Source organism: Pomacea canaliculata, linkage group LG14, assembly GCF_003073045.1.
Source record: "Pomacea canaliculata isolate SZHN2017 linkage group LG14, ASM307304v1, whole genome shotgun sequence".
Taxonomy (NCBI): domain Eukaryota; kingdom Metazoa; phylum Mollusca; class Gastropoda; order Architaenioglossa; family Ampullariidae; genus Pomacea; species Pomacea canaliculata.
Window position 1 is genome coordinate 4,423,355 of NC_037603.1, and position 13,686 is coordinate 4,437,040.

The window sequence follows — 13,686 nt, forward strand, 5'->3', positions numbered from 1 at the left end:
AGATGCTTAGTGTTCTCAAGAAGCTGGTGATCACAATCTCTGACTAGCAAAAAATCCGTGGGTTTTCTTTTTTTTTTTTCAAGCTATTCCTGATTGGGCATGTATTCTGACTTCTACGAAATATAATGAAATCATGCAAGTACGTGTCTGCTATACAAAGCGTTTAGCTACGATAAATGAGGATCTTAATGTAGGGGCAGAATTGAAATTTGAGTTTAACTGAGGCAATAAGGATATTCTTGGAAAGGAATACAGTATTTGAAAGAAGAAAATTCACTATCGCTCCTACCCAATTCTTCATTTTCCTTCTCTTGTTCTACAATGTACTTTTATTTAGTACTTACACTTTTTAATAAATTTTCTTTGAAATATCTGTTAATGGACTACATGACTGATGTAGGTAAGTGTTTATTGAGAAACCATGGGTTGAATTAACCAGAGTCAAGTGCGATTTATAGTAGGTGAGCTGGTGTTATTCAGATATACGCTTACAAATAAAAAAAATATTTAGAAATACATTCATTTGTGAATCAATCATTAAAAGTGATTACGGTTATTAACAGGCTATATAGACACGTCCCAACAAAGCGAAAATAGAGAATACCCTCCTTTCATAAACACGTGGACTCACCTGGTGGCACCTGAAGACCATGCTATTGTTATGAACATTTATCTTTATGAAGACAACCTTTACTGTTTTTCAAGAAATTTTTTAATAATAATACAAATGGATTCAAATTCCACACAATACGATGCCTGTGCCCTACAAAAATATTCATCCACTAAACCTGTTATTTACCACGGAGGTGTACGTGTACAGTACAAAACTTTCACCAAATATGACCGGCCCTACTTCAGAATACAGTTCTCGTTCCACCACGTGTCGGCACTACCTGTTCAGCTGTCTGACGGCAGGTGGAACTGCTCGGCCGTGCGATGGGAGGACATGCAGCATCACTTCCCGTGTAACTTTGTGTCTAACTGTGTGGGCGGCGAAGATGAAGCTGGATGCTGGTCAGGTGACGGCACGTGCAGCCAGGGGACATTTCAGGCTGATGGCCGCTGCTTTTCACTTACATTTTTAGATAAGGAAAAAATAACTTGGATCAATGCACATGAACAGTGTCAGAAGCGAGGAGGACAGTTGCCGAGTCTGAGCACCAGACAGGTGTGGGAATCTGTGACAGACATTTTGGTGAGGACTGACAAATGCTCTCATTTGTTCATGGGCGCCAGGTCAGCTTCTCCGACAATATCCGTGATGTAAGTACTTGACACTGGTTTTTATTTCTATTCATTAATATGACAAAATTTACAAATGGCGCAAAAATACAGTGATCAATAGCTTCTTTAGTGGTTTAATAGTTTTCCTATTTCTTATTTCGCTACTATCTGTCGCAGGTATAGAAACAGCTGGATGTGGTCAGACGATACAATCGCCCATTTCTTCAAACTGTCTTCACTGTATGTTCTTCCTCTTAATATTGAGTTTTGCACGTCTTTGGGGAATGTATCTATAAACTACAAAACAAGTAAACTGATGATGGTCACGTGTCAAGAAACCTTTGTTGTTTCTTGTCTTTTGTGTGAGATCCAGGGAACTTTAAGTCCCTATGAAAACAATGAACTGCCAGAGATCAGAACAACATCAAGTTTAATTTTCATCCAGGTCAAGAATTGTATATTTTATATGAATGTTGTTATTGCTTTGCTACACCGCAAACAGCACAAACAAAACATGCAGAAATAACTTCTTTACAATTAAATGTTAAATACTAGCCAAGCAAACAAAGCCTCACAGCTCCTGAGATGGACATTGTGTGGTAAATTGAACTGATCCTACGGGGCTCATGGTATGCAACATGACAGATGTAAGAAACATGTTCATCAAGAGACATGTCAGCAGACATAATGTAACCTACGTTACCTGTTGATGTCACAAAAGGAACATAACCATCGCCTTCACGAACAGAGACAATCAGGGAGAGGGTAAATTATGTCTCTTCCTCTTTAAGAAATGAGAGCTTCTGTTTTTTGGGGTTTTTTTTTGTTTGTTTGTTTTTTTTTTTTTTTTTTTTATATAATTCAGTTTTAACTTGTTTTACTTCAACCATAGTCAAATGCGAGAAATACAATCTTTGCTGCTCTGGAAAGCCGGAATTTCCATAGAAAGTACTGTCTGTCGCGTAACCATCCCCAACGTCCCCGGATGCATGCTCGCTACCGCTCAAGCATCCGCACAAACACACAAACTAACAAACATACAAACACTCGCTCGGCCAAGACGGCGCGAGACGTTCTTGTCGAACCGCAGCTACGCGGCAGACCACAGAGAAATAACAAAGTCTAAATGAATGGTGAAAAACAAACAAATTTATTACACACATAAAATAATATTAAGGAAATGTCTCAGACACACATGCACACCCACATTTTAAGAAGAAACTCAGCTCATACGTGACACGCACCGCGGGTCAGGACTATTCGGTTCGCGGGACGGACACGCTTACACAAGGTGAAAGATCGCTAACCTAAGATCTGCGAGGGACGGGAGGCACAACACAAACAGCAAAACAAATGTCCGAAAAGCGACGCTGTCCATGAATGAGACTGTACTGGTTGTACTGTAGAGAACCTGACTATCGCCCACAGTAGGCAAGAGTGGCGAACAGTCAGCTGCTGCATATATCAATGTGTTCCTCCCGTAGATGCCGGTCAAGGGACGACTGAGTGTTTAACATCAGTTTACGGACAGTCAGCCAAGACCTGCACCACAACCCCTCAGCTCGTCAACTACCCGCCTTAGCTCTCTGGATAGTTTAATACATTCACCTTTACAAACAAATCTCTAAATGATACTAAATGTTGAACTCATTTTTTTCTAGTATTTAATATTGTTTCAAGATAAAATATTATATGAAAGTGTTTGACTTGTTGTGATCGTTATGTCTCATAAGACTTGACGTATCTCAACATGGGCTTAATATGTTTAACAGTCAGGGTACGCACGGTGTCCCGATCATCACTTCACACACGTGTTTCTGGCGTGTGACGAGGTCTCTAGATGCTGGGGCAGTACAGATGGCGCTACACACTCCTGTCCACCACCACTGACACCATTGCCTCCATTTCAATGTGTCGGCGTGCATCAGAGTGTCCCGTACACGCTAGTCTGTGATCATCGTGCTGACTGCAAAGACGGGAGCGACGAAGACTTCTGCTACTTTCCACCCTGCCACCCTTTGTCTCCTTTTCAATGTTCGGGCAGGAGGGTTTGTTGATTTTCTGTTGACCTCTTACATGAGTATTGTTATGGTCGTACTACAGAAGGTTGAAAACGTCAGCACTCAAGAAATTTCTCAAAATTAACGAGTCTTTGTATTGAGAATAAGCTTATTGAAGATAACATTATTATTTAAACGTTTTAATAATAATTTGAAAACTTTGTTTATATTATAGGTTTGATTGCTACAAAGTTAAACTCTATTGTGTGTGCAGTGTGTCGAACAGTGGGAGCGATGCAACGGACAAGTAGACTGTGATGATCGTGCCGATGAAGACCGATGTCTAACATCACTCTTCCATGAATACGACAGGGTTGAGGTAGAACTCCCCCTGAAAATTGATTTCAATTCAAAAGGAATGTTTATTTTTTCACCATACAACAATCTTAAATATAATAAATCTGAGATGTTTTTCTGTCCGGAATCACACTTCACGTGTGTCAGCCTTCAGCAGGTGTGTCTGCCTGTCTACCTCCGATGTAACGGTGTCAACGACTGTCCTGGTCACGAAGACGAGGCGGCATGTGACAGGTACACGTGTCCAGGCTTCTACCGCTGCCGCGCCTCTCAGGTGTGTGTTCACGAGAGTCACGTGTGTGACGGGATCTACCATTGTCCTCTACATGATGATGAAATATTGTGTAATGAAACATGTCCACACAACTGTGTCTGTCACGGCTGGGCTTTTAGTTGTTCTGGTATCTTCCATGCTGCTAGCTACCCTAACCTTCGATACGTTAATGCCAGTGGGACAGCAATGAACTTGATTGACTTTGAAAGTAATATCTACCTCGTTCATCTCATTCTCATTCGGTGTAATATAAGCAGGTTGCATGAGGTGACATTGCCTAATCTCCGTATTCTGGACCTCAGCAGTAATCAACTAACTGACATTAGCAGCAATTGGTTTACAGGTCTAACAAGACTAGAGTCTCTAAACTTAAGTTTTAATCCATTGAATGTTTTGTTCTTCGCGAACGCTACACAAACATCGTCTCTGAAATTTCTCGACCTTTCTAACGTATTACTTTCGAAATTAGAATTCAATAACATTCTCTTCTCGGCACTAACAAAACTAAATCTTTCCGGTAGTGGCTTAGATCACGTGGCAGAATTGAGCTTTGAGGCAGCAAGAAGTTTAAGTTTCCTGGACCTGAGACGTTGCCCTATGACTATTTTTCCAAGACAAATATTTTACAATCTCACTCAACTACAGGAAATATTTGCTGACAACTACAAGCTTTGCTGTCCGGCCATACTGCCCCCTGGTTTCAACGTGCTCAACTGTCACGCTCCTTCCGATGAAGTGTCTTCCTGTGACGATCTGCTGCGATCCGGAGTCTACCGAGCAGGAGTCGCCATCTTTGCCTCACTGGCGCTGCTGGGAAACCTCAGCTCCTTGGTTTACCGTTTGATGTTGCACAAAACGTCAGGTAACGTCGGGTATGACGTCTTCGTCACCAACCTGTGTGTGGCGGACTTTCTGATGGGTTTGTACCTGTCAATCATCGGTATCGCCGACTTCCGGTACAGAGGCTCCTATGTCTGGGAGGATGTCGGGTGGAGAAACAGCAGTTTGTGCAAACTGGCAGGTTTTACGTCTTTACTGTCATGTGAAGTTTCCGTCTTCATAATCTTTCTCATTACAGTTGACCGTTTCCTTGTTCTCCGTTTTCCTTTCAGCCAGGTGCACTTTGGCAAACGTTCAGCGCAGTGCGCATGCGCAGTGTCGTGGCTCACAGGTGTGGCCTTTGCGGTTGTTCCTCTTCTGCCGATGACGTCACACTGGCAGTTCTACAGCCAGACAAGTATCTGTGTTCCGCTTCCTACCTCCAGGGTACAATTTCCAGGTCGCGTATACGCGTTCGGAGTTATTATTATTTTAAATTTTATTTTATTTATTTTGATTCTCACTGGACAGGCTTGATTTACTGGTCTGTTCACACCAATTCTATGTCTGCACAAAATATATCGAAGGCAAGAAAAGAGGTTACTATTGCCAAACGTCTAATCACAGTAGTGATGTCCGACTTCTTGTGCTGGTTTCCTGTCGGCTTAACGGGAATCCTTGCGTCCAGCGGTATCCCTATATCCGGAGAGGTCAATGTGGGGATCGCTGTTTTTGTTCTTCCTATTAACGCTGCTGTCAACCCATTCCTGTACACCATCAACATCTACCTGGAACGCAGACGCGAAAGAAGAGAGGAAGAAAGACGGAAGCGGCTCGTGAATCAACTAAAGTTTGCCAATGGATTTGCTGGTAATACAAAGGCCACGTTAACTACTAATGACATTATTGGACTTCTCAAGACGTTGCTTTCGATGAAAACATTTTCGCATACAGAGCTTCAGGAAATGTTGGAGGATACTGCTTAATAAAGAATAAGATATCAGGCTCTTATATTAGAGTGATGTGCTCAGCACTTTCATTTTGTTCAACTCACTCGACTTACCACAAACTCCTCGACGTTTGCGCTGTTTTTGTTTTTTTTTTTTTTTTACACAAAACAACCCTACATCTTTTTGTAAGTTTGTATATATTTAAATCATTTTAGCTCATAAAAATACACAAATAGTGTTAAAAATAGTTCCCAGTAATTCGATTAATTAATACTTTCTATTATGTCGTGTTCTGGTTCGCGCTTCTGCTTACCAACATCTTTTTTTACCTCGGCCGATGTTACTGCCGTGAAGTAAGCCCATCCATCTGTCTACTCACAAAATACTAGTAACTAAACGAAACGACCGTTGAAAAACTTTCCACGTCCACTGCTAAGCCTGTCCTTAGCATTGGCTGGCTCCTTAGGTCGAACTGCTGACCTAATCATGCCTCCCTCGTCTGACCTATGTAAACACCATCACAGCAACGTTGGACACACCAGCGCTGTCTCCCCTTTGGTAAAAATGGACTCTCCGTACCTCCCTGTCAAGCGCCGTGACCCTAACCTGGCGGCGAACGACCACCGTCCTGATAAATGCAACAACCAACTATATACATCTACTGTACTGCCGCACTCGTCCCCTCGAGCGTGTGCGAACTTAAAGCTCGATGTTCCGTGTATCTCACCTGTCCCTGGATCTGGGTGTCGGCAGAGAAAGTCTGCGAAGACGTTATCCGTCCATTTGATGTACCTGATTTCTGGTCGGTATTGCTGCAGAAATAGTGACCACCGCATCAACCATTTGTTTGGCCTGTTCCACATAAGCTAATGGTTGATGGTCGCACTCGAGGACCAACCCATACAGGTAGTGTTCCTTTTTCTCGATGCCTAATGCGATCGCAGCAGTTCATTTAAATCGTCTTCCCATTTTCTTGTTCTACTATCTGAAAAAAAGATTTCCAATTATTCATTCAGCAGGAGACTCAGTCACCATCGCTGTGCGGCTGTTATCTCTATGTCACAATCTGTGACAGGGCTTCAACTCTATTTTAGTTGAAAACCAAAGCTGCAAGCCTTATCCACCCCGCAAAAGAGAGCGACACAAAGGTCAGTAAATGAGAGGACTATTGTATGAGGGTTTAATTGAAAGTTATAACGGATCATGCTGATAACTATTATATATATATACCTACTTTCAAGGTATATTTTGCAGGTGTACTTCAATACATGTCACATCAAGTCTATAATTATATCTATACATATAGACTCCCGTTGTATTCAAAACAAACAAACAAAAATTCGAACTTTAAGAGCAAACTCAATCTCCTGTTCGATAAATACTCGTTTCCTATGAAATGCTGATCTTTATAAGATATTTGAAGGTGATATCAAGACGCAATAGAAGGACAAATAAATAGAACAAACATTGCTTCAAGACAGTCAAAGCTAAACAGTATGTTCAATACGACTGTAGCTCCTTGTCGACTAAGAGGTTCCTTCTTGAATTATGAGTGACCTGTGTGTTAAACAAGAGTAAACACGGGTACATTTCTAAAATGGCGGGTATAGTAATCGGTTGTCGTGTCTAGGAGTCGTGGACCGCTGCACTTTTTGAAGAAATGGGTAATCTTTTTCCGTCGCAAGCCGATTGCAAGATCAAGTACAACTGTATTTGAAGCAGGTCTAGAACAAGGCATCATATCAGTGTAATTTAACCAATGAGGTTATTACACGCCGGTTATTTAGGTGAAATTTTCATAGGGACTGGCGACCGCATGTTCGTAGCACCTAAACACAATCACAATTTTCATCTGTCGAGTTTTTATGCAGTTAGCATCTGCAAAGTATTTTTAATTAACTTTTGCGGCAATTTGTAACATAATAATTGTATTTTATCTTTATCCTTACATTTATATCTTTCGGTAAAATTAATTAAATCGCTATATGACTGACCCCGATTGCACGTTAACCACCGACTAGGACGTACTGCACATGCGCGAACTACCCTCATTGAATGACCTTAAAATATTTATCTTTATTTTATCTTTTTTAGTCCAACAACCCATGACTATTAAAGTCTATGCTACAGTTTATAGACCTGCATATACAACAAATGGTTATATTTGTTAGTGTGCCAGGCTTCTTGTCCAGTAAACCAATACATTACTACTGCAAGAGCCAAAAAAGCAATTGTTTTGTTGTTATTGAAAGAAAGCATTAATGTTTGGGATGTGTAGATGACAGACAACATTGTTAGTGACAGAATACAACCACATTTACGTGGTGTGAGTTTTAAAAATTATAGGTTTTGTTTTCTTCTTTTAAATTAAAATGAAAAAGTGTATTTGCATAAGACAGAGACAAAAATGGGAAATTAGGTCAAAAGTTCAAAATTTATCTAAAATGTTTCCTCTATTATATGCAAACATAGTGCTAAAACAATAGCTTTTATTAGAATAGATATTAGGATTTGAATATTACTTGCCTTTTTTTTTTTTTTTTTTGTAATTCGCTTTTGCTTAAGTACAAATCCATGTCGATTTGAGTAACCGCAAATAATTCAAACATGGCTCTTGATCGGCTAGACTTTTCCTACTTTTGAACAGAACAAAATACCTGATTGGTTGACTTTTCAGCTGTTACATGTAAGTATTCCTTACCAGAACAAATCCTGAATGAATCAAGAGTTTTCTCTTTTGTGTAGTTATTAGACACTACCCTAGAAGGACAGCTTCATAATAATCGGTGTAAAACGGAACAACTGAGTAGATGACAGCCACCATTGTTAAATCATAAAAAATACACAAACACACGCTATACACTGAATAATATAATAATAGGAGGTAAATTAAGCAGTTAGGTTTCAAGACTTCTCACATCCACTTTATGATTTTTTTTTATATTTTATTTGAAATTGCGTTCTAAAATGAGGGTACGAACTCATCCACAATCTTGTTTTCTATACTCTCGTCTATACTCGTTTGTTATGAAAAGTTAATATCTATAAAACTTTTCGAAACTATCGAGGTGAGTTTAAAGCGCATTGCGAAAAAAACAATAAATGAATAGTGGAGACAAGGCTTGGGGACAGCCCATGTCAAAACTGAACTGAACATTTTGGGGAACGAGGCTACATCTGTCAGGCAGCATATTTTTTGTGAGGCAAAGTATTTCTTCATGTTTTGTGTCCGCCACTCACGCCCCCTCTCTCTGAGTCCTTTAAACGAGTATTAAAACCCACTTCTCCCAGCTACTAACAGTTCAGTTCTAACGTGTGCTCTCTTTGCTTTCATATCTCTTGATGAGTCTGTCCTGCTGATATCTACAACATCTGTGCGATATAATAGTCAACATGTTATTTTCATAACTTCACAGGTAGTTTGTATGTTTAACTGCCGAATTCTTTAGTCTTTTTTAGTGGGGTTACTGATCGGTGTGACAGTGAGTCTGTTCTGTTTGTATATTTGCTGCAGTTACAAGAAGAATATCTCTGGGCAATGAGTCACGTGAACATGCGATACCCTATATACTCTGTCGCCGTGATATACCTTAGCTGCTGGCACGGCGTAAACGTGAGGAACATACTGTCACCTGTTTTAAATAATAGAGAGGAAGGAGGGACAACCGGGAGGAAGGACCGATGGCTGGATGGCTCCTTCTCTGTGACAATCTACAGTCTGTAGCAGGAGGCGGTATCCCACCTTTTCTCTCTCTGTCTGAACACAGCCTGCACTACCATACACCTCACAGCTTGTCTCCAGTATTCTTCTCCCCAGAAAGCTCTTCTCACATTTCGATTCAACCTTTAATTCTTCCGCATGATGCGTGACTCCCTGTCTCCGCCATTGTTCCTAAGGCAGGCCCAGAGAAAGCCCCCATTGTCCCACCCCAGCATCTGAGGAGTTCTTTTGTCACCTGGTCTTTGTGTTGTACATGCACCTTGTAGTTAAGTTAATCGTTAGCAACTAATAAACAGCGGGACTAGTCGCTAACGACTGTTTAATGCGCACAGAGTGAAAAACAAATTGCGACATTCCTGTGCATGTAACGACCGGGTGGATGTACAGGTTTTTCCTCGCCCTTTCCATCCTGTGCTTGCGGAGTCTCGACTTTTCCAAGTTGTCCTCCCTTCGTTTCTTCATCCCGTAACATTTATCTATGTGTGATTAAAGTTGATTAAAGTTGTTATCTGTACCGTTCATTTCGCTGTTATTGTGGTGTTCGTTCATCAGATGTTGGACAGGAACGTCGTGTCCCTCCTCTGGCTGAGCGAGTGGGTGTGTGCTCGTGCCGCTGTGTGAACGGTTGCGATCAAACATTCTGCTTCTTTGAGCCTACATGTATAGGCCAGAATAAACACCAGTGGCATATACAACCCACACTCCTTCATTAGCACACAATGATTTCAGATGGTTCTTCGGCTACATACCAGTATCTGTTTTCAGAAAATATCTCAATTAAATTACATTGACGTTTTGTTTCTTTTAGATGAATTGTATATTAGTTATGCATTTTAATAAATGTTTTTTTTTCTTCACTCACTCTGTTTTTTTAAACAGATCATTCTAAACAAAATTCCGAGAAGCAAACCCTGAATATGAGACATTTAACGAAAAAAAAAAAAAAAAAAAAAAAAAAAGACACAGGCAAGAAGCACGTGGTAAAAAAACAAAACAAAAATTTTAATGTGCAACCAGCAATCTAAGTGTTCTTGTGAAAACAAAACAAGAAATCGATGAGATAGAAACAACTCTTTGTTTTCCAAGTGGATAGCCAGCCATACAGAAAACCTTTTTGTTTTGCAGTGTCGGTGACATCAGTTTTATAAACAATGCTGTATAGAACAGCAAAAATTAACTATAATGAATATCAAAATCAACATTTGAATTAAAATATATATACATATAAAAAAATAAAGTATGTAAATGTTTAGCAGAAAGAGCTTGTAAAACTTGTGTTTTTGTTTTAATTTCCTCTCTATGGACATAGCATAACGATAATTCTCCTTTTCAGTTACCGTCTGATATAAGATATAAAAATATATCTGTATCTCTTTATAATTGCATCATTTAATTTTTTAAGTTATTCTCTAAAGTGGTGCTAATTTTGTTGTTTCTACTGTAGCTGTGTGGGAGTAAGTAAATTTAAACAGCATTATTATCAGCGACCACAAGGGGAAGTAAGGGTATAATAAATGTGCAGCCGTCACACATATGAGTGACGTCCCTTCTCCTAGAATGGAAGCAGTTGTCTGCAATTTTAGGATTTTAAATCAGTTTGTTTTGCTTTCAGCCCATCTTTATTAACGGTGGGTAAAGGGCTAGTGATTGTAGGTTGTCTCCCATTTAAGTTGCGTGTGTGTGTTTGTGTTTTGTTTTGGTTTTTCTTCTCAAGCTAATGCCTGACGTACGGTAGACATGCGTGTACATTTTAACACTCATTAAAAAAAATAAGTTTTACCGTCTTTCAATTAATGTTCACGAAAAGAGCTAAAAACAGAGCGAAGCTGTAATCAGCAGTGTCCAAGTAAGTATCTCGTATAAAGCAAATATTGAATGTGCTGGCCACCCTCTCTATTGCCGTGTGTTGGACCAGCAGGATGGGGTATTATTAGCTTTGTGTCTATGGGAGCCTCACACCGGCTATCGTTTTGCTAAACGTGTATATACACAAAAGAAATCCCTTGGCTGAACAAAATTCTTATGACACAGAAAAAACATTTACTAAATGGTGTCGTCATGTTTTATTCAGTTGTACACGTGAAATAGCCAGTGTGATGGAGCGATGTTTTTACTTAGTTCTGCACGGAACCACTCAGGCGACGTAACTCTTCCTGCTAAAAGGTAATAGTCGCCGTGCGATTGGTCATGACGTCACTGGAGAGGGCGGGGCGTCTAGCTGTCAATTGTGACACAGACCTCAAACTGACAGGTGTGCGAGCCTCTGGGACAGTGTGTTAGTCACCGGAGCATCCACGCCCCTGTACATCCACCCGGTCGTTACATGCACAGCAATGTCGCAGTTTGTTTTTCAATCTGTGCTCATTAAACAGTCGTTAGCGACTAGTCCCGCTGTTTATTAGTTTCTAACGATTAACTTAACTACAAGGTGCAATTAAAACACAAAGACCAGGTGACAAAAGAACTCCTCAGACGCTGGAGTGGGGCAATGGGGGTTGTCTCTGGGCCTGCCTTCGGAACAATGGCGGAGACAGGGAGTCACGCGTGGTGCGGAGGAATGAAAGGATTGAATCGAAATTTGAGAAGAGCTTTCTGGGGAGAAGAACACTGGAGACAAGCTGTGAGGTCTGTGGTAGTGCAGGCTGTGTTCACAGAGAGAGAGAATGATGAGACCGCCGCCTGCTACAAACAGTAGATTGTCACAGAGTAGGAGACATCCAGCGATCGGTCCATCCTCCCGGCGGTCCCTCCGTCTTCTCTTTTATGTGAACAGGTGACAGTTGGCTGTTTGGTTGTTTGAGTTTACGCCGTGCCAGCAGCTAAGGTATATCACGGCGACAGGGTATATATTTATATGTTAGGAGGACAGATTAATCAAGAGATACTAAAGGGATTGTAAAAGCAAAATAAAACCGCTTAAAATCTCGTTAGTTTTTTGGTCACACAAAGTAAAAGACATTTTGTTACATATAGAAAATCCTACTTAGTACTAAAAAAACATAAAAAGGAACGAAGGGAACACACACATATATATTATAAATTAAAATAATAATCAGAGTAGAGCTTTTTCCACTTAACTGTCAGACTACTTTTTATGATAAAATATGGTCATTATGAATATAAAAGCATTGTTTGATATATCAGGTTTATGTATTTAACATGCATACTAATGCTATATATATATATAGATATACAGGCGTACCTTTCCTTGTATAGGATGAGGGAAATGTAAGTAGAGGAATGGCGTCTCAAAGCATTGCAGGGTTCGATAATTGTGGGGCGAATACTTAATTGGGTTATCTCCATGGTGAGGGGCTGGGTATTGACCCCAGGAGCCACAGGTCACGGGACTACAACCTTTATCTTCTTTTATTGTTACATGTTATTTTCACACTTCTTGACCAGCGTCAGTTAATCATAGATTCACTAAATAAACAACCCCGGGGAATTATCACGTGGTCCAGATCAGATACGAGCAGAGAAAACGTGATTTAAAAAAAAAAAACTACGTTCACCTGTAGGGTGTGTGGTTTGTCGACTCTTCGTCGCTCACAGAAAGGAAAAATACATCATTCTGTCATCAGAAGAGAAGAACTACCGTACACTGGAGAAAAATAAATCTCTGGAATATCTTCTACCTGTTGCATTGATGGCAGTTGCCAAACAAACTCGTACGAAGAAAATGATTGTTGTGGCGTGTCATTTTATGGATGCTACTGTGTGCGACTGAATTGTGATTGTATGGGGGTCTGCCTAATGTGACGGATATTAATGTGTGATCGTATTTTTCATTGTTAATGATGGTTCTATCGATAGCTTCTTATGGAGTTGTTGATAACCGCCATCTGGGATAAGGTCGTATATTGTTATATAATACAAACTGCGGTACACCAATAACGAGACATGATAATATGCATTGTTTGGAGCGATACGCGTTGTACAGACAGCACAACGGATTGCTGAATACCCGCTTTCCCAGATATATACCCGTTTAGAGGCTGAGTCACCCACAGCTCGAGAATACTTCTTTAACACGTAACTTTAACTTATGAAAGTACATGGGTTTCCTTCTTATTTAAATCATAATATATCATGTTAGTTGAGGTTCTAAAATTGACTATTAGTGATACTTTTATTACTTGTTTTTTTAAACTTTTTGAGTCCACATGTAAGGTGGAATTGGGTTGGCGTTATAAAATCCGCTTTATATTCTTAAGATATATGTACAATACTAAAAATAGATGTACAATGTGTTTAGAGCATACTCACACTCGTAAGGAACATGCTCTTAGTACTTAAGAACAAGAACGAGACATGGGCAGTGTACGAAGGACAGTAAAA

At 40.1% G+C, this 13,686-nt stretch overlaps 2 protein-coding genes across 2 annotated transcripts in view; one reads left to right on the forward strand and one right to left on the reverse strand.

The window, feature by feature from the left end:
* The window catches only part of LOC112555189, a 320,962-nt gene that overhangs the window by 197,494 nt on the left and 109,782 nt on the right, over positions 1-13,686 (reverse strand). The window lies entirely within an intron of this gene.
* On the forward strand, positions 4,432-5,954 carry LOC112555539 (G-protein coupled receptor GRL101-like). Its single transcript, XM_025223973.1, has 2 exons — positions 4,432-5,181; positions 5,220-5,954. Exons 1-2 carry the CDS (start codon positions 4,453-4,455, stop codon positions 5,658-5,660), a joined length of 1,170 nt encoding a protein of 389 aa, XP_025079758.1. The 5' UTR covers positions 4,432-4,452; the 3' UTR covers positions 5,661-5,954.

What these genes read in the sequence shown, in the direction of transcription:
- LOC112555539 (XM_025223973.1), top strand. Translation starts at nt 4,453, where the DNA reads ATGACTATTTTTCCAAGACAAATATTTTACAATCTCACTCAACTACAG. An exon ending in TTATTTTAAATTTTATTTTA is followed by an intron (nt 5,182 to 5,219) that starts TTTATTTTGATT and finishes TTGATTTACTGG; the next exon opens with TCTGTTCACACCAATTCTAT.